Source organism: Parambassis ranga, chromosome 2 (genome assembly GCF_900634625.1).
Source record: "Parambassis ranga chromosome 2, fParRan2.1, whole genome shotgun sequence".
Classification (NCBI taxonomy): domain Eukaryota; kingdom Metazoa; phylum Chordata; class Actinopteri; family Ambassidae; genus Parambassis; species Parambassis ranga.
The window spans coordinates 6,685,888-6,706,482 of NC_041023.1; the positions used below are offsets into that span (position 1 = coordinate 6,685,888).

The following is a 20,595-nucleotide window of genomic DNA, read 5'->3' on the forward strand; positions in this document are numbered from 1 at the left end:
ATTGATAGACATGGAATAACAAAGGTGTCAGTATCCTTGGTGTTTAAGCAACCTGGCCTGAGAGGTCAAATCTAATCTCCCAAAAATGGTTATAGTGTCTCCAATTAAAGGCTTATCACCGCCCACCAGGTCCTGCCTCCCCCCTGCTCAGCTTCAGACACCCCCCTCCTCTCCCCTTCCTCCCCTCCTCTGGACTCCAAGCGCAGTCAGGAGCCTCGTTGCGACAGTGGACGGTTGTTAAAGACAGATAAGCCGCTCTGGGAATGGGACCACAAATCAGAAGCAAGAAAAACTTTGACTTCTTTCGGATCATCCCTCTGCGAAGGCATCTTTTTATCCAAAGGGAATAAACTTTTACTCAGAGCAGAACAGGGGAGCAGGTGTAAGAAACATACAAATGGGATAAATAAAATAGGTTTGTTTGTTTTTCCTTTGCCAAATGGCACGTAGCTGGTAGCTTTTAGTTTTTTCCTTCTTTTTTTAAAACACTTTTCTAAGAAGAGCCATTGACTTTTGTAGGGATTTATGACATGCTTTAAAGTGAGGGGTAGAGATCCTGTTCATACAGGCTCTAACCTAGAATAAGGCAGCGGAAGTCTTTTGTTAGACAGGCTGTGATTTTCTAAAGGTGCGTCTCTGGGGCCCTGGTGTATGGAGCTAAAAGGTGTCACAGCAGGCAGAGAGGATTACTGGGTTCCATCTGAGTTAAAATGGCAAAGTGGTTCAAGGAGTTCCCCATAAATCTGAAGAATGGTACCGACAGGATCCGCTCAGCCTCCGAGTCAGGCTCACAACCCAGAGCCAATAAAGCCGGGCTGGTGGCCAGCATTGGTACCAAAGCAGCCGCTTCCAAAACGGGCAACCGCAAAAACTCATCTGTTGACAGCAGCAGCACAGGCGGAGGTGGAGGAGGTGGAGGTGGAGGAGTTGGGTCTCTCCTGTCCGGAAGAAACAGAAAGAACTCAGCTGTAGAGTTGAGTAGAAACGGCGTGCCGAAAGATGGGAAAGTCTGGGACAGTCTCCTGTCCGGGAAAAGTCGCAAGAACTCCAAAGCTGAGCCGGTGGTGTTTGAGGAGCAGCACAGACCTCTGAGGAGCTCTCCATCCGCACATGCCTACATCAGCCGGCTGATCAGGGTGGATAAGCAGGACAAAAGCCCCAACTTCAACAGCGGTACCGTCACCAGTTCACCAGAAGCTGAGAAACCAGCCCAGTGCAAAACTGAAACGGTGAGTTACTGTCAGCCTGATATTCAGAGGCGTCACATCAGACAGCAGCAGATGAACTTTATATATTTATTTATTTATTTACTCTTATTCTGTGTCATTGATTTTTTTTTTATCAATCATTGATTTATTTATATAATATCTCACACCCTTTGCCAGATTTGATTTGACACTAGAGGCCTTTTACAAGATTATAAGATTATTCCAGCCTAACTTTATTATATTTTTTACATATTTAGAAGATTTATATGCTTGATTTAAGGATATGAGTTGTAGCTGTTACTTTTCTATTCATTAAATCACGGCCACTACTGATTATTTTATCCAAAGTAATCAATAATGGACATATTAAACAACGTAGATACACAAAATAATAAATATAATCTGTGCAGCAGCAGTTCAGTGCTTCAACTTAAAAAAAAATGTGATGTGTGAAGTGATGAAGTAACCAGGATCCAGTCCAAGCTCTGAAAATGGATATTATTGTTTAGTTTTCTCCCTCCCTCTTTGTCTCCTCTGTAGCCATTGTGTCCACTTCTTCCAGTCTGTCTTCCTATCTCTCCTAGCTCTCTCCACCCTCTTTGACTCTTAACACCCACCTTCCATGTCTTGAATACAAAGCCGTGGTCAGACATGAAGGCCGTCACCTTCCTCTCTTCCTCTGCCACCCCTCCCTCTGCCTCATCCCCTCTCTTTCATTACATTCAGCCCCCCCGGTGATGACTATCATGTTATAAAAAGCATGGTGTTACTTGACACTCAGGCGCTAACCCAAGTCCCCCCCCCCTCCCACCAGCTTTGCTTTGAAAAACAAAAGAAAAAAGAGGAGGAATATAGAAAAGTGATGGTGAGAAAAAAAGACGCATAAAAGAGAAGACAATGGAGGTTTCACAAGTCAGAAAAAGATTACATACTATTTAGAGCCAAGTGCAGCAGTCATAAGAGTTTCATTCACAAATTTTACATGTCTTTGACAAACTGACCGAAGCAGGAAGTGATTACAGGGACGACTTTTACGGCATCTATTGTCTCACGTTAGGCAGCTTGTGAAGTAAACACTAAGCAACAAGTCACTGTTAACAATAGTAGATGGAGGCTGAATGAGTTTGAGGAGACCTTAAAGCAGTAGGCTCTCTTCAGAGACACATATGACATTATGTTTTCATATTTTTTGACATTTTATTGCACCAAATGACTCTTGTTGTGTCTCAGAGTCAAACTTGCTTTCTTAATAAAAGACCCAGTGGGTTCAAAGCACCTTTGAAAACGCTCAGGAGTCCAGAGGATAAAAAACTGGAACAGTTCATAATATAATGACTTTCTAACAGTTAGCCTTTGTTGATTTTGAGAAACCGTGTGTCATATTCTTTTGGATATTAGAGGAGATAGACACGCACCTCTGGGTTGGTGTCGTCATTAAATATTGACTTGTTTTCTTTGTTTTTGATGCAGGTGATCATCCTGGAGGATTATGCAGATCCGTTTGACGCCCAGAAGACCAGAGAACAGAGGGAGGCGGAGAGGGTCGGGGAGAACGATGGTTACATGGAGCCTTATGATGCACAGCAGATGATTACTGGTAAGAATGCTCCTGCAGCACTTGCTGTAAAGACCCTTTTTTAACTCCCTGTGTGAATGACAGGATCCCCATTCCTCTGCTTGGCAGTGAGCAGTGAGAGCGTGAACTCGCTCCCCTAGTGCTCTCTGCACCCCATGGGGTTGCTACGGCAACCCTGTTGCCTTTGGACAATGGGTGCAGTTTCCTGTCCTCACTTCCTCTTTCCTGCCTCTGTTTCCTGGTACTATTCTCTAAAAAGGAAGTTTGCCCCCCCCCCCCCCAATCCATGCAACTCACAACACGGCTCTGTGTAAACCCCTATATGGACCTGTCTGACCATTAATCAAAACTTCCCAGCATCAAGGAAGACTGGTGGCCAGTCATCCAATCACATGTTCCCCTGACCTTTCCTTCCATCAGCCCATTGTTTGAAGTAAAAAGGGTTACACAATAGCCTGCTGTGAATGTGAAAATGTTTTATTGCAGTGCTGTCTAGTAGAGGTAATACTTCACTGAGAGCCGGTACTTCCAGGACTCCTCAGAGGATGTGATGATGCCTCTGAGTCAATTTATGAGGCTTAAATCACACGGAGGAAGTGAGTCTGATTTAGCTGTGACTCAGTAAGAAGGGCAATGACAGCAGGAGATAAAACATAGCAGATTACATCAAACTGTATAATTGATTAGAATGACATGTCCATTGTTTCACCATTTCTAATTGTTGTTTGTCTTTAAAGCTGTAGCAACCTTTCTTGAGGTCAATGTCTGCTGAAAGACTGCTGAAAATCCTTGACTAGTCTGTTAGATCATTTAGATATTAAAACACGATATGAGAGTAAGAACTTAAAAAAATTCAATATTCATGACTGAACTTATACCGTCAGATGATGAAAGTTAATGTGTTGCAAGCACTCAGGATCGCAGGAATTATACAAGCACTCAAATAGCTGATAAAATGTCTCACTGATTCACAGTTTCATCATAATGAAATGATTTTGTGGAATTTATGTAAAAATGAACCCTTCCTCTGTTCACCTGATCAGACTGCCTCTGCTGTTAGATGACAGGGAGCTCAGTGGTCACTATTTTGACAATGATGGGTCCCTGCTGCTGTGGACAACAGAGCTGAGAGCTCATTCATTAAAGAGCTTGAAGCTGGGCATGTACATACTTCCTGATTAGATGTTATATTGTGTATGTGATATTGTTATTGTGTCCACAGACTTCCTGTCTTGTCATACGTCCATGGATGTACCCTGAAACCTTCCTCTCCCTTGTGGAGGTCCTCTCATCTTCTTCTAGCAGAGATGTTAATTTTTAATCCCTTCTTTTCTACCTGACAGAGATCAGACGTCGGGGATCTAAGGACCTGCTGAAGGTGTGTGTGGTGATGGAGGGCAGTGAGGGGATGGTGGAGGACAGCGTCCAGCCGGCTCTTTTACAGATCTATGACATCCCATATGAGGGCAGCACTGATGCGGAGAAGGCAGCGGTCACAAGGCCAGAGCTGGACCCTCGCCCCTCAGCTGAGTACGAGCTACCCTGGGAGTGGAAGAAAGAGCATATTGTCAGAACTCTATCAGGTACAGCAGAGGTTATTAATTGCACCCATACCAAAGTCTTTGTTTGAATCCTTTAAATTCTAATCTTCCGGCTTCGTTAGCAGTGTTTATGTAATGCAGCTCCAACACAGCCTCCACTGTGACTTAGATCAATATGAACTATATTTGTTCAGAAAACCAGTCAACCCTTCTCTTGCATTTATATTTTATGTGCTGCACAGACCAACAGCATACAGAATAACATCATGCATGAAACATCAAAGTCCTATTTTATATTTACTGGAGGCTCCAGCATCCAGTTCAGGCAGTTGTTTCTTTACATAAGTTCTTATCTTCTCTTGCTGCTTGTCTTCCCCCAGCACAGTTTGACAGCTCTGATCGCCCAGCCAAAGATGAGACACTTCACCCCACACTCACCAGACAGCCTCAACATCCGCCGACTCAGCAGCATCAGCATCTGAGGCAGAAAAGCTGGACCCAGAAAATCCTGAGATCCTCTCCTCCAACCTCCTCCAGCTCTGAAACCGAGGCCTGCTGCGTCAACCCCTCCCTGCCACTGGAAAAACAGAGGTGAGGAGGTGCTGGTGCTCATTGAGAATAGTGACTATACAAAAACCCAAATTCCCCTCTAGACTCATAAACTTAGGTATTTTAATAATGCAATGCTCAAAGTATTTTAAATGGCATGACACATGTGTAAATCCTTACTATCCTCCCTCCAAAAAGTTTATTAAATTTCAGTCTTACATAACATTAATGCTCATTTCCAAAGAGGGGTTGCATGAAATGAGCTTCTGCACTTAGTTGATCATTTGCAGATGAAACGTAACCCCCACCCTCCCTCCGCCTGTCTGTCTGTCTCAGCTGGTACCACGGCTGTGTGACCCGCCAGGAGGCAGAGTTTCAGCTGCAGTCCTGCAAAGAGGCCAGCTTCCTGGTCAGGAACAGCGAGTCCGACAACAGCAAGTACTCCATCGCCCTCAAGTGAGTAAAAGATGGAAGTGCATTGGTTGCATCTCATGGGCTGAAATGTTGCCTCTAAATTTCACATTAAAAAGTCTCAGTTTTTGCAATGACAAATGACAAGTCTGTTAATATTCAGATTTTTTTTTTTTTGCAAAAAAACCCTTTAAAAAGCTTTAGTTGATCACTATGGTTAGCATATTCTGTCAATAAGATAACATTTTTTAATAAGTACCACACAAACTGGGCCTGATTTGTTAAAAACTAAAACAAAATGTGTCTTAATTCATGGCTAAACAGTCCCTTAACCTGTTTGTTATGGTTACTAAAGTGGAGTTTTGTTTATATTTTTATTATGGACTGTTGGATAAAACAGCAGCTTAGCTTGTTAGCTTGTTATCCAACTGTAGCTGTTTTAAAACATCAAGCTGCAGCACCACAGAAGTCATGTATAGTCATGCTTAAGAACCAGGACTGCTGCTTTTGTCGTTTATATTTGTGGTTTAAAGTAAAAAAAAAACAAACTTTATGACTAATTTAAAAGGCAGACAAACTCATTGTTCTTCCCTCTCCTCTGTGTGACTCAGGACGAGCCAGGGCTGCGTTCACATCATTGTTGCCCAGACCAAAGAAAATGGCTACACCCTGGACCAGAGCAGCTGCGTGTTCCCCAGCATCCCAGAGGTGGTGCACCACTACTGCACTCAGCGTCTGCCTTTCAACGGTGCGGAGCACATGACCCTGCTGCACCCTGTGCCTCGTATCCACTGACTCCGCTCTGCGTTAGGTATACAAAACTAACTGCACCTCTGATTAGTGGCAATTAAAAAAATGTGTACTATCCTGTCTACAGTGAGTCAGACTTTATTATTTATCTGTGTAAAAATGTTTGTGTCGACAAACTCTGGTTGGCTTCTTCTTGATTTTACTTTGGATGTGCAGCTTATGCAAAAACATCCAGGCTGCTGTTTTGCCTGTGAATGAGTTCAACAGAGAAGACAAGGCACTTTCACTGAATAAATGTGACCTGGAGTTGGTTAGGGATCAGATGTATACACACATGTAGTGTTTATACTTGTATTAAAAGCTACATTTGATGAAGTACTTTGTTATAGACCAGCCTTTTAGGTTTGTTTTTGGCTCTCTTTCGCCCTCTGGTGGACGTACTGCTACACCAACACAAAGAAGGTGTCGTAAAGTTTTTAAAAATCCATGCACATACCTGAACGTCATTCTGCTTATAAAAAGATAAGATTAAAAAAATTATATGTATCCTCATATTCCTAATTTATGCTCTTATACTTGCTATGTTCAACCACTGGCCCATGAGGATTTCCTCTGTTTTACTGTGAATGAGGGAGTTGTTTCCACTGCACTGTGAAGAGTGAGTGATTCAGCCTGATGCAATGTGCAAAACTGGAGGCTGTATTCCATCCAGAGCCTGTTTATCAGCAGAGTAATCCTGCAAATTGCAGATGAAAGTGTAAGAAAGGAATGGTTCATGAAAGAAATGTCATTCAGATCCCTGTTGTTAAAAAGTGATTCTGTTCTCTGTTGGGGTGAATCGCCCACTGGTGCTAAGAAGAGGCTGAAAAAAAACAAATGTTCCAGATCTCTTATGTTCCTCTATGTATGTGGGGCTCATAATTTCACACTAGAAATCATTGGATCTGATTCTAACCTTTAGACGGAAGATATTGTTTTACAGCGGTTATATATTTTCTTTGGAAGTCTGCCCTGTCTGTTAAAAGGAAGTCTCCTTCTGTCAGAGTCTTCCAGCGAAGGTAATCTGAGAAGACACACCTGCTATACATTCTTTTAGTTGTGCCTTTTGATATGTGGAGATCTATTGTTCAGAGGTTGTAAAACATTACAATAAAAGGTCCTGATTCTCAATGCTGGAAAACTCCCCGAAGTCTCTTTCTCTGATCCCAATAAATCAACAAGACAAACAGCAAAATGTGAGGGTGTCAGTGATGTGTGAATGATCAAAGGGTCTCTTCATCGCAGAGGAAGCAGCCCTGATTGACTGAATGAGGGCATTTTTTTTTTATTATTATTATTTTATTTTCTGCACATGATGAATCTTTAACTGTGAGAGATTGATTGTGGTTTCAGCACTTTGCCAATTTGTCTGGAAGTTAAGGGCTCTCATTTTGCTAAGAGGGGGATAGAATATTATTGCAGGATCAAGTGATAGGGTGAGGGGGGAAAGGTCTAGCAGGGAGATAAGGTTTAGCCCAGGATCATGTTGAGGACAAACAGCTTACGTACCTGCAATGGGCACTCCAGCTTGTGTAGATCTAAGGTAAATGCAGCACTAAAAACAGACAAAGAGTAAGAGTAGTATCATTACACCCATGTCAAGGATGCTTAATGTGAAGGGGAAAAAAAAAACAGCAATTGACACCATCCCTCTCTCCTTCCCTCCTTTTCTTACGTATCGGTCGCCCCTCTCTTTTACCATCCTCACCCTGCTGGTGTTATCCGAGGCTGATATCTGTCTGTCATCTGTTTCTCCTTGACTGTCAGGGAGGACACTATCACTGTTTGCTCCTGTTTGATGCCAAGACTTTGTGCTTTAATTTATGAAGGTGAGGGATCCACAGGTTAGGTTTCATTACTCTTAAACCTCAGATGACTTTCAGTCTTCTCACGAATGTTGTGTTACCTCATGGATAACTCTTTGCTGCTGCTGCCTATTTTCAGGTGTCAGGTGGCTAATGAGGGCATTTTACCTGCTTAGTTTTCAAGGATGGAAGAAATATTGAGCTAATAACACCTTAGTACAAACACACACACAGATACCAAATATAAAAGGCCCCCTAGTCAGCAGGAAATTATCCTTGTTTCAGGTCAAAGGTCATCCTTCTTGTCAGACAAAACTGTGGGTTCAGTCGACTGCAGCAGATGAAGGTATGGGTAAATAAACTTTCCACCATCAAAGCCTATACTTTGTGGATTGGAAGTGTTTTATTGTGATTTTCTCATGACTCCTGACTCCCTCTCTGGCCCTGCTTTGTACCCATAAGGTCTCCCCGTGGTCCTGTATCAAGATGGATTTCATGAACCTGAGGGAAACAGGCCTTCTCAAATTATTCCCAAGAGAGAGAGCGCGCTGCACCTGGAAAAGAATCAATCATCCGATGATATAGACCCAGAGCCACCTATGCTACTGTACACTTGAATGAATAATTTGATTTTCTTCTCACATGCTTCCCTACTCGGGCAAATCCTCGCCTCCTCTCAGGCTTGCATGACATTTTGACGTGACTGGCGTCTGATGGACGCGACGGCTTGACATCTGGGTGTCGCTTGACCTGCTCTGTTGGTAACCGAAGTGTTCCTGCCGTCCTTATCAGATGCTTCGGGGCTTGTTACCAGTGACATGGCCCCGGCTTTGTGTTGCTCATCTCCATCCCTCACACGGGCAGCACCTGCCATGCGTGATGCATCAGCAGAGAGCTCTCTGTCTCACCTGGTAAGGTCAGGCGGGTTGTGTAGATACTATCGTCGAGTCTTTGTCTGTCACTGGTGTGGCTAAAAAGGCCATGCGACTGACAATTAAGTAACTGCCATAGAGCACAGCTCATGGAGGATGCCTGTCTTAGCTCATACACTTCAGCTACATGTCTTTAATTCACTTTACAACATGTTTGCTACTACACTACATAGGCCTATATGTTTATGACAGAATCAGAGCTTGTGATGCTCCGACTTGGTGTACAATTAATTCCCTTAGCTAGGTGACAAATGATTTGACTTTTCATTAAAACTCATGTTCATAAATTAAAAATGACTCATTTGCATTTTGTATAAGGAAATATAAGCTTCGTTAAAAAAAAGAGTTGTCTCCTTCTCCGAGGCTCAAATGTTCATGCATTTCCAAGCTGAAGTAGGAACGTGCACAACTGGCAGTGGCATGCATAAACATGTACACTGCAAGCTGAGCAGCGTGTTTGTAGGTTACAAACAAGCTCGTAATAGTTTTACAACTTCTCAGTCACTGTTCACTTACACTGAGGCATAAAAAGCCACTTGGTTTGGTTTAGGAAAATATCATGATTTGGGTTTATACACACCCACATGTTTACAAGTTTTGTTTAAATTGCAGCAGTGATGAGTCCCCCCGTCATCTGAAAATCTGTCCTGCTACCTGAAAAGATGCAACAGGCTGTGACCTTACAGCTTCTCTTCATTATAAGTCTTTTAGACTATCTGCACATTCGAAACTGACACATCAGGGGCAGAATGTGGTTGTGAACTAGCAATCAGAGCTTCAAAGTAAGCCATAGCCGCAGCATTGTTTTATATGCCAAGACATTATGGTCGTACGTTGCTTTAGTACAGCAGACATGTACTTCCTTTAATCTTTTATTTAATTTGTGTTTAACAGCTGATTTATTGGGCATTCGGAATGACAGTCAACCTGTTGTAACAGTCGTAACAGGTTATCCTTCAGGCTACAACGAAGTTAACATTTATAGATGCTGTTTTTCAAAGCGGCTACCTGTCTGCAGGCTGCGCATGTCGAAGTTCAAACCAACCAATCAGAGAACGCAGACAGCTGAGGAATGAAAGCAGATCAAACCACGCCCACTGAATCCTGCTGAAGGTAAGAGGAAGAGGAGCTCATCAAACACACTTACACCCAGCAGCGAAGAAATGCCTCTGTGAATCAGCCGCTTCACTTCCAGAGGCATATTTTAAAAGTGACGAGCAGCTATAAAAGCCAATGAGGTGGAAGAGGACATGTTGATTTACTTGTGTGTGTGTGTGTGTGTGAGGGACAGTCAGTGTGTTCACAGCCACAGCAACTTGAGCATTCCTCTATGATTATACGACCACTTTCCAAGTCACATACTTGACCGATGCACTTCATAAATTGGATCTATTCCCTGTCTATGCTGTCCTTTCTTCATTTGCACACACACACACACACACACACACATTACCCTCACACCCTCTCTCTCCCTCTGTGTCTCCTCCCTTCTCTCTTTCTCTTTTGAAGAAGTTTTCTATGCAGATCCAAGTCAACATCTGGGTCAGCTTATATCTAGTGGAACAAGACTTGCAGGATATTGTTGGCAGGATGTGTGAGCTGGAGCAGTTTACTCTGTGGGAATCCCCAATACACACACATACACACACACACACACAGGCATATACACACAAACAGTGACAAGGATGCTTACACAACAACACACACACACAGTTCGCTGACATTGTTTCTGTGCAACTTGAATTCCAGGTGCAGCAGCTCATAGCAGACATGTTGGTGAATACTCATTCTGTATTATAAGTGTGCAACACTAAAGACACACAACAGTAGATAGTTGGTTAAATGCCGCGTTTAATATTCTTGAAGCATTGGTTATTACCAAAATAGATTACAAAATAGGTGCAAGAAAGGGGATAAATCCTATTTTTTTTCAACACTGAGTACATACAATAATATATGATCTGTAACTTAATATATGTTCATAAATGATTTGTGTGCAAGAAGTGCTCAGACCTCATCGTCTTCCTCCCACCGCTGTCATTAAACAGAACAAACTGTCGGACTCCTACAGAAGAATGTGTGTAAGCTGTGAGAACAGTGTGACTAGCTGTGGTATGAAAAACAGTTGCAAAGAGAAAACTATGCTCCATGTTCTGTGAACCCACAAACTTAACTGCTGGCTTGCTCCCCCCCCCCTATGTGTAGCTGTAGTGTTTACAAGACAGAAAGCCATTGCACTTTACAGTTCTTTCCCTTCCTCCTCCTCCTCCACTTCCACCGCTCCCCCCACCACCACCACCCCACTTCTCCCTCCAACTCTGCTCCCCCTTCTTCTTCTTCCTCTTCTTGCACTGATTCAATTGCTCTCTTTTGGTTTATCATCTGTTTTGAACTCCAGGAAGAAGTCATTGCAGGCGACTGTCAGGGCTCCCATCAGAATGATGAACTCGGTGAAGTCCACCTCCCCGTCATTGTTGGCGTCCAAGTCGTTCATCACCTTCTCGACTGCTTCATTATCTTTGGAGCTCTGAACACACACAGAGAGAGAGAGAGAGAGAGCAGTAAGAATGTGTTCTCTGTTATGTGTGTGTGGGCATACATCACTGCACAGGCTTGTTCCAACTTGTGTGTGTAAGTGCATACCTTCAGTCATGTAACACATATTTGCAAACTGAATGTTAGTGCACAACCACATATTTGCTTCTTACCCCTAAGTAGCTCCCCAGCTCCTCTAGTAGAAGCTCCTTCAACTCCCCTCGGCTCAGAGTGTACTTGTCGCCCTCCTTTCCCGAGTACTTGTGGAAGGTCTTTATGAGCATCTGCATGGCACTTTCCAGGTCGGAACTGGGCTCCTTTGACATGCTGAAAAGGGGTATCAGGTCAAGAGGTCAGAATCTGTTTTTAAATGCCCGCTCCAGCCCCTTAGCTGCATGTGCGGCCACATAGCAATCAAGGGTGAAGCTACCTCCAAGAAAAAAAGTGATAGTTGGACAGGAAGTAGAGTTGATGGATAGAAGGGAGAGGTTGAATGACACTGTTCGTGTAGAGCAGAGGCTATTACTGGCCCTAATTTAGGTAGCCATGTCACTAGGTGTGTGTGTGTGTGGCATGAGCTAGGTTTTATATTTCAGAGGTTTTACATGGAAAGATGGAGGATAGCTTTGGGAAAAGCTTTTCGAACAATCTTACACACATTGTGTCCGGCATCTTGGAGCTTCTTGTGCTGGACTCGTGGAGAGACTGTGCACACACAGACACAGATAAGTCACTGTCAATGATGCAAAGTTTGGGTTGAGTGTGGGGGGAAAAAAAAAATAAAACAATTACACACACACTCGATTGTTGTGATGTTGTGGGTTATCACTCTTGTAAGCTGAATCGGTAATGCATGTAACAATTAACGGCATGGCATCGGTGAAAAGAGGTTTCGGTGTAAAACATGTCCCCGTCTCTCGATCGTGTAACAGTCTTATCATTCAAAATGGAAACCAGAAGTGAAACACGACTCTCGTCTGGTAATCACATTCAGAAACTAAGGGGGCGAGTAACCTGAGGTGCCAGTATGGACGCTGCGGCGCGTACAGATGAGGGCATTCACTTCCACGCTCGCTCGGATACATTTAACTTTCATGCTTTCAAGTGTAAAGTTCAGGTTATGTTGAGGCTAATCCATAAGCACACAAAATACAGATGGACGCAATGAACCCTGCCAGCCTTCCCTGTGCATGATTTATCACTTATTACAATAGAAGACAGGGATGCTGATGCCATTGCCCTCTCAGAGCATTGTAGCAGAGAGGTCAGGCAAAAGAGACAAAAGAGAAGGCCAGTGGACACCAAAGCTGGCTAACTGGAAAATCTATAGGGGTCATCTGTCTCACTGACTGACACAATACAATAGGACACCATGGAAACCAACATCCTAGCAGTAACACAATATTGAGTATGGTAATAATGCATATGCACTATGTAATCTTAATGATGGAACAGAAAACAATGTCAAGTGATGTAAAAAAAAATGAAATAAAACACCTCACATTTACATGAATTCCACAAAATCCGTTCACATGGGTCCATATGTAAACATTTCCTGTCACACTTTAGGCACATGAAACCAAACAGCACAATTATAAAGACAAGAGAGTCATCTAGCACCTTGCACAATTTCAACTTAAACATTAAATCATGATCAGATTCAGAGGTGAAAGTCCAGTGCAGCTACCCCTCCAAGTTGTCTGTCTTACCTGAGTGCTGATGGAGGGCCTCCTTTGTCTTTAAAGAGGTGCAGGGGACAGAGCCAAGGCAGAGATGGATGGGGAGAGAGTTTGCCAGTGGCTTAAATATCACCTGCCTCCTCCTCCTCCCACCCTGCCCCCCCAAACTCCTTCACCCACTTACATGCTTCTGTTTCTCTTCTCCCTCCCCTCTTCCTCTCTGCAGGTGTTGCCTTCCCTTCCTCACACAGGTACCAAAACACAAATTAAAAAAAAACACGTGCTTACATGTCACAGTTTTATTCAATATTAGTCATTACATAGAATATAAGCAACAAAATGATACAGCGTTACATATGAAGTTGAAATATAAGCATAGTGAAGGTTACTGGACATGAGTCCAACTGCTAAGCACACACATCCTCTAGGACTTGGCAGGAAATAAATCTTAAGCACAATATCCTGGGAACTGGTCCTGTAATCACACAAACACAATTTTGACCCAAATGAGCCATAAAAACACATGCCTGCACACTTATTGTATGTCCACTCTGAGGGAGTCTTATAACACAGGCTTTCCACGATGAATGAGACTCACTGTGTAGCAATAGAAATCTGGCTGCAAAACACCTCCCTGCTGCAAATCTGCTGTGCTTGGTTCCAGCATGTTTTTAATCTAGATGAGTTAAGGGATGGGTGGGGTTTACACTATGGGACAGTAACTAAACTGCCAGTGCAGACAGTTTGACCTCTTTGATAGAAAAATGCAGCTCATCTGCTTTTCTTTTTTTTCTTCCCCCTCCTCTCCAAACACAGGATTAACTGCGGTGAAATAATTTCCAGATGATGTTTAACCCAGGTTTGTTCACATAAAATATATGCATCTGTTTGTAGTGCAAGTCATAAGAGTGATGGAAAGATGGTGCAAAAGACTGTTGTTTACGTTATTCACAGGAAGTACCGAAAATATTTATATATATATATATAAAGGAATATTAAAGATGTCCAAGCCCAGAATGTAAGACGTTTGTTAGTGACAGAGGAACGAGAAGGCAGAGCAGAGTGAGTGTAAATGAGTATTTACAATGGGAGTGTCGCAGCCAGCGAGGCGGGCTGATCACATGACTCGGGCTTATTTGTCTTGGCCATTTCGCTGTGGAGCAGTTTGAAGTGGCAGGTGTTCTAACGGTGCATAAGGTGGCATGCCCAAAAAACGTGTGTGTGTACTGTATATGTGTGTGTGTGTGTGTGTGTGTGTTCTTAGCACGTCAGAGCTGCCTGACCGCGCAGACCTTCTAACACAGCAGGTCTGCAATACAAGACCTTTGTTTTTTCTTTTTTCATCTCATGGCTGCATTATTGATGATGTGACAATTTAGAAATCATTAAATTGTAATTAACAAATTGCAGGTTTTCAAGTTAATGAGTCCATAGTGGTCCAAACAAGAGTGAGATAAAAAAGTTAAAGAGGCCGAGTAGAACTTAAATAATGGCCGTGATAATGATGATACAGTTGTAATATGTAGAAAACAGGCATGCAACATTATTATTATTATTATTATTGTCATTATTATTATTGATGTAAAAGCTCACACCACAAAGACTCATTTTAATGGCTCAGTATTATTAAAAGGCACAATCTCTGACAATGATCCCCTGACACTACTCGCTAGTTGGATGAGCTTGGGATTACTTTCATGGTAATTGTTTGTGTCCCAGGGTGTGTTACCCATCAAATGTCTAATCCAGTCATTTCCCAATGCCTGCCTGGTGCATGAGGATCCAGTTGCAGGTCAAACAGGGTCTTTATAAGGGTGTGACTGACAAACAAACACGCAACACACGTGAACAACTGGTGCCTAAACCAGCAGGAAACAACCAAACAAATGAGCAACTTTAACGAAAGCCTCCAGAACAAAAAGGTCAAGTCACAGCTGAGACCTTGTCTTATCCAGTGCTATCAGGGGTCTGGTACTGGTACTGTCCCGCACCTACTAGTGCAACATAGGTGCTAATTTTTTAAAAAAAAAGAAAAGTGACACCTGTTCTGGCTTTCTTGGTGTTTTGTTATCCTGCTCTTCTCTCCTAATCCAAGTGGATTAGGTTGCACAAACACCTTCTCTGACCTGCTCCTTTAGCCCTCTCCCATGGGACTATTCTGGGCTCCCTGTTGACCATAAGGGTCCTTTTGGTGTGGATTCCATCCCTGAACTTTAATTATTTAACCAAGGGCCACAGCTGATCTTCCAGTTCCTAATTTATGACTGGCTAAGTGAGTAAGGAGAACATACTGTGAGTGAACTTTTCTGTGAAAGAGAGCCTTACATAGTGGACTAAAGAGAGAAAAAGAAGAGGGTGTGTTTGGGGGCACTGAGAACACAATTACGGTGAGCAGAGGGAATGCAAAACAGTTTTGTTTATTGTCATGCAGCATTGTGAGTTAAAGGGTAAAAATGTAAACAATAAAAATTAGTGTCCAATTTTCATGCATCTATTAAGGGAACAGTTGGACATTTTTTTTAGAAATGCTCTTATGTCTGTAAGGTAAAAAATTAAGCTCTGTATAAACAACAGCTGGCCTGGTTCTGATCTGCTAACATCTGCGAGAGGCTCTACACGGAATAAACAAACAAGATAAAACTGAAGACGTATTGTTTTGATTACAGCTTGTATATCTACTCAAATACCGACTACGACCCCCTGCTGGTGTTGGAAAGTATTGCCTCTAACGCAGGTGCAGAACAGACATGCTAGATGGCCAGATTTGGGCTTAAATGCACCTTTTAGAGGTGCTAGTAGTGAGTGTTTGACAGAGACAGGCAAAATGTTTAACAATAATTTCCCAAAATGTCAAACTATTCCTTTAAGTCATTAGCACCTAGCAAGATGTACACCGATGGGTTTTTGTTTCACCAATGGCCCAAAGGATAGACCCAAACAGAGACAAAATGGGGGAAAAGATGACGTCTGCAGTGGTGTGTGAAGATATGCTGACACTCTGGTCACATGTGCAGTAAAGTTTTCACAGGGATACAGCATGCACAAGGTAGTGTACATCTGCATGCTATCATAGTATATATCGTAGTGAGGTAAATGTGCTTTATAGTGGGATGCACATGCTGTACATATAAACATAGTGGTAACGAGCAGTACACAGTAATAATTGTACTTTCATGTACATTAATCATATGTCGTATATAAGGAGTTTATCAGAGCTGGGTTTGTAGTGTTTGGACTTTTTGCCGGTGTTTGTATTTCAGAGTTGTGGATTTAAAAAAAATATTAGTGGCTTTAAAACTTATTTTGGCATCATTAATGTGTAGTGTTGAATGTAGTGTGTATTATTTCTGTGAAGGATTGTCCCCTATGAGGTTGCCTCCTCTGTCTTCTCCTCCTCTTCTTCCTCAGTAGCTGGCTTCTCTGCCCCTTCCTCCGTCTTTACCGCCACCTCCGCCTTTTCCTCTTCTTTCACGGCCACTGCTTCTGTCGCAGCCGCCACCACCGCCGCTGCCACCACTGCTGCCATTGTTGCCGGCTCCTCCTTTGCCACCTTAGGCTGCGTCTCGCCCTTTGCCGATGCTTCTACTTTAACTTCTGCATTTGCTTCTACCTTCACTTCAGCGGTCGCTTCTGCCTTCGGCTCTTCGTTCACCTCCGGCTTTGCCCCCTCCTTTGCCTCCTCTTTGTTGGGAGTGCTTTGTGACACTTGTGCGGACGCGGAATTCTGTTCCGGCTCCTCTTTGGCGATGTTACGCTGCTCACTGAGCGAGACCGCCAAGTACCCAACCAGCTTCATGTACTCCTCGAAGCCGACCTTGCCATCCTGGTCAGCATCCAGACCTTGGCCCATGTTGCTGACTGCCTCCTTGCTGTCTGTATCCTGGGTAGTAGGTACACATGACCATGAGACAATCAGGCTTGATAATTAGTAACTCTACCTGTACTCTCACTGGTGAAATCACCTTATACGATTAGTAAATAGCTCTCTCTGTGGCTCAATTTACATTATAATGCTGATGAACGTCACTCTATCATATTGGATCACTTTTCTCATTCATCTCCTGTATATTACACCACCATGTGATCACAATTCACATGGAGAGAGTTAATGCAACATTTCTGTGTTACATAATGCATGTGTTGGCAACAATTCAGAGAGGTTCAATAAAGATTTCCTAACCGAAAGGATGTTGCTGAGCTGAGTCGAGACGAGGTTCTGGAATTCTTTCTTTCCAAGGAAATCCTTTCCCTTGGATGACTTCAGGAAGACCTTTGCTAGGGTCTGAATGGCAGACTCCATGACTCCTCTCTCTCTCTCTGTACAGAAAGGAAAAGCCAGGACACTAGTGTGAGATCAAGACAGATAAATAGACAGATGTCATGTGTGGTGTAAGGGAGGAAGTTGCAGGATAGTCTCATTCAAAACACACTGCTGTAACAGGCACATGCAGTGGAAAATGAAACAGAGGATCTCCGTGTGTCCCTGCGAGGCCTTTCGTTTCAGGTGTTGAGTCCAGAGCTGCAGTCGGGGAGGGACAGTGACGTGAGATAAGTGGAGAGGGTGAGAGGGAGTCTGATTGAGAGACAAGCTGTGATGCACAATGGAAGTTCTGATCTTTGATAGGTCATCTGATCTACTGAAGCTACCAAGGGGACTGGGCTTCAGATTACCAAAGGGATTACCTACAGTCCCTGTCTGCTCAGGTCTTCTCTCCCTGTCTTCTCTTTTGCCAACTGTGCTCACCTCTCTCTTTTAGTAGCACTCTCTTTTCCTTTTTCTGCCACTATTTCATCCTTGTTTTCATTCTGTTCAGCCTTTTTATCCTGCACACACACACACACACTTGAATGTCTATATTACACACGTCAAATATATGTGAGTCCAGCTGACTTCAACAAAGAGATAATCTAGAATCCGGATCTTGACAGACGTATAGATAAGCTACAGACATCACTCAAACAGTAACATGCCAGTAGGTGACACATGTTTGCCGGAATTCCATTCATTGCTGACTGTGGAGATCACTTAGACAGGAATTTACAGGCCAACTCCGAGCTGGTTTGCCCCAAAGCAGTCACTAAACTCCGTGTTTGTGAGCTGAGGCAAACGTACTCGTCTGTCAGCTTCAGTATTCAAAACCGAGCAAAGCAAACAACAGGCTCGAAAACACACACTGTGGACTCTTTGTTTCAACGACGTCCTCCTCGTGTCAGCAGTAATTTGTAGACAACAAATTAATATCCCAATTAGAGAACGCGGACGTCACACTCAAGCAGCCTCCGACCAACATATATGGCTAATTACAGCATGTGCCTGTTAGGCTCATTATAGCTGGAGGAACAAAAGGCTGTGACAACAGAGGCCCATTAAAATCTAACATTTCACTGACCCTTTTCAAATTTGGCAGGTGACCTACTGATCTCTAACTGCCTGACCCATATTGTGGCACCAGTACAAACAAATGTTTGCATACAGTAGATGGAACACACCCTTTCAGGTTGCAGGAGCAGCTGTCATTGAACAGGAGTAAAATATTACACACAGTGAATGTTAATTCAGCACTTCTTTTCTGAAGTTGATTGTCTTTTTGTTTGTTATAACAACACAATTCCGGAGCTCTTCAGGATCTTTAGGGGACTTCTTCCTGCCCTGTGGTGACACACCCTCTGCATGAGTACACACCAGTGTTAGGCCTTCCAACAGAAGAAAAACATTCTTCTATTCTCGGACTGACATTTCTGTCAGTCATTTCCTTACTTTACTCAGCGACCTGTCTGAAGGTCGTATTTCTTGGAGTACTGTCCTAACACGTGCCCTAATTTTGGACAAATGATTCTGAAGTCTTCCCACGTCAGAGCTTCTTCTTCTTGTCTAACACCAGAGACAAACCAATCCCCTTTATTTGCCTTAAAAGCCCCCAAAACAACTGCGCAAATAATTAAATATACAGGCCTACAACTAGAGGTTTCCCGTTTCCCTTCAGAGCCCAAAGGAGATTGAGTGTTGCGTTTCCAAATAGGCGAATGTGATACGGTATGTGCGCACAGTAATGACAATACTACCGCTAGTGTGGCATAAAATATTAACAGAGGAACAAGTTAGGTTGTGGCTGTAAATTGCGGTGAGCAGACGGACGGTGGCTGTCTTTCATCCAATTCCTCGGCTGGGGTTTGACAACCTGAACGCTAAAAAAAAGGCGTGCGCCCACATTATCAACCAAGCAGGAGGACCCATCATCAGTAACACCACAGGTAATCTGAAGTAGTGACAAACAGCAGGGAATAGAATAAAACACCGACACACACTGTATATTAAAAAAAGCACTTTGTGCGCAAAAAGTGCTCAAAAGTGCGCTTTTACGCGCGACCCGGATGCCCACTGGCGTTTAAGCCCAATACCCTGTCACCCAGAGGAGTCACTTGAATTTTTGATAGGCTGTTTGCAATTGATCGGAAACTTGACAACTGATCTACATCAAAATATCAAATATCTTTCCTTGAAAAAGGGGAGAGGGGAGAACACGGCAGCCAAACCCGCATATAAAACTCCAAAAAAAGCAGACGCAAATAAAACGCAAAACCAGCCACCATCTATTATCATCAACACTCTTAAAAAAGTGCAACGTGAGCCTAAAAACCTCGGAGGACTGCAGTCACTGAGACCGTACTGCAGTCAGACAGCGGCCAAAATTTCATGGGGATGGCTCTTGCAAGGAGTTTATCGAAACGTGGCAAAAACACGTTGCGCAAAAATAAGTTGCTTTATACACAGGAGAAAGTTCAAATAATCCCAAAAAAAGATGTAGTGAACTCACCGTTTACCGTCTGCGGGACAAGAGAAGTGTATAAATGTGCGCGAATGTGAGTTTCTGCCCTCTTCTCCGCCTTTCTACGCTGCTTTGCGCCCACAGAACTTGCCAAACTAGTAGGACTGTAGAATCTCTTCCGTGATTTAGTTTTTTTTTCTGTCCTTAAAACTTTTCCCCCCTTCACACACAAGTCAAAGGGCGTGTACCTGGAAGAGTGAGAGGGAGAATTAGGAATGTGGAAGAGTGCGACCCTAACTCTCAAGAAAAGGGAGTGAAAGTGCATCAAAACACGTAGAAGTTCTTTTTTTTGTGTGTGTGTGGTTGGAATTATCTTTGGCTCACGGGCCAGCTGTTTCACGTCATGTGTGATTTGCTCAGTTTCACGGAGCGGCTTGGAGCAGCTTCATCTGCTGGGACGAGGAGACAGACAGGGCGGGTGGGATTACTTCATATGCACAATCTGCTTTCAGCAATATTTTACTTATTAGAAATAGAGATGAGAAAAAGTTTCGAAACTGAAAGTATAGACGTGAACCTTTATCTTATAACCTTGACTATTTTTTTTTTTTTGCGCATGAAAATCTTAATTTTTCCAACCGGGGGAAGATTTTGGCTGAGCCAGACATTTCCCAGCTGACACTTTGGAAATTTGAGAGTGAAGGAATCTTCAGTGAAAACATATACTGCAGGGAGTGTGGGTGGCAAACGTGGGCTGAGAGGTGTAAAGCCAGATTCTGCTTTGAAATCTTTAAATTCCCTCC

At 43.2% G+C, this 20,595-nt stretch overlaps 3 protein-coding genes across 4 annotated transcripts; 1 reads left to right on the plus strand and 2 right to left on the minus strand.

Moving 5' to 3' along the window:
- Nucleotides 1-215: 215 nt before the first annotated feature.
- LOC114431373 (SH2 domain-containing adapter protein E-like) lies at nt 216-7,191 on the plus strand. The gene is made up of 6 exons (XM_028399004.1): nt 216-1,229; nt 2,679-2,805; nt 4,128-4,367; nt 4,706-4,916; nt 5,211-5,330; nt 5,897-7,191. Exons 1-6 carry the CDS (start codon nt 711-713, stop codon nt 6,078-6,080), a joined length of 1,401 nt encoding a protein of 466 aa, XP_028254805.1. The 5' UTR covers nt 216-710; the 3' UTR covers nt 6,081-7,191.
- A 3,953-nt stretch (nt 7,192-11,144) lies between these two features.
- Nucleotides 11,145-13,104, minus strand: s100s (S100 calcium binding protein S). 2 transcript variants are annotated; one of them, XM_028396536.1, is made up of 4 exons: nt 13,056-13,104; nt 12,005-12,051; nt 11,520-11,673; nt 11,145-11,338 (listed from the first exon to the last, which is right to left on the minus strand). In XM_028396536.1, exons 2-4 carry the CDS (start codon nt 12,016-12,018, stop codon nt 11,168-11,170), a joined length of 339 nt encoding a protein of 112 aa, XP_028252337.1. In that variant the 5' UTR covers nt 12,019-12,051; nt 13,056-13,104; the 3' UTR covers nt 11,145-11,167. The 2 variants fall into 2 exon arrangements, with proteins under 2 accessions (XP_028252337.1, XP_028252346.1); XM_028396545.1 differs by lacking the exon at nt 13,056-13,104 and having other exon boundaries at nt 12,005-12,061.
- A 1,525-nt stretch (nt 13,105-14,629) lies between these two features.
- s100u (S100 calcium binding protein U) lies at nt 14,630-20,079 on the minus strand. The gene is made up of 3 exons (XM_028399156.1): nt 19,841-20,079; nt 17,206-17,342; nt 14,630-16,905 (listed from the first exon to the last, which is right to left on the minus strand). The coding sequence occupies exons 2-3, from the start codon at nt 17,323-17,325 to the stop codon at nt 16,390-16,392; spliced, it is 636 nt and encodes a 211-aa protein (XP_028254957.1). The 5' UTR covers nt 17,326-17,342; nt 19,841-20,079; the 3' UTR covers nt 14,630-16,389.
- Between the last annotated feature and the right edge of the window lie 516 nt (nt 20,080-20,595).

Excerpts from the sequence above, each read along its gene's own strand:
- s100s (XM_028396536.1), bottom strand. Across the intron at positions 11,339-11,519 it reads AGCTGGGGAGCTACTTAGGG|AGCTCCAAAGATAATGAAGC; the intron begins GTAAGAAGCAAA and ends GTGTGTGTTCAG.
- s100u (XM_028399156.1), bottom strand. The coding sequence starts at position 17,325 with ATGGAGTCTGCCATTCAGACCCTAGCAAAGGTCTTCCTGAAGTCATCC. Across the intron at positions 16,906-17,205 it reads AGCTCAGCAACATCCTTTCG|GATACAGACAGCAAGGAGGC; the intron begins GTTAGGAAATCT and ends CCTACTACCCAG.
- LOC114431373 (XM_028399004.1), top strand. The coding sequence starts at position 711 with ATGGCAAAGTGGTTCAAGGAGTTCCCCATAAATCTGAAGAATGGTACC. Across the intron at positions 2,806-4,127 it reads TGCACAGCAGATGATTACTG|AGATCAGACGTCGGGGATCT; the intron begins GTAAGAATGCTC and ends TCTACCTGACAG. Across the intron at positions 4,917-5,210 it reads CTGCCACTGGAAAAACAGAG|CTGGTACCACGGCTGTGTGA; the intron begins GTGAGGAGGTGC and ends TGTCTGTCTCAG.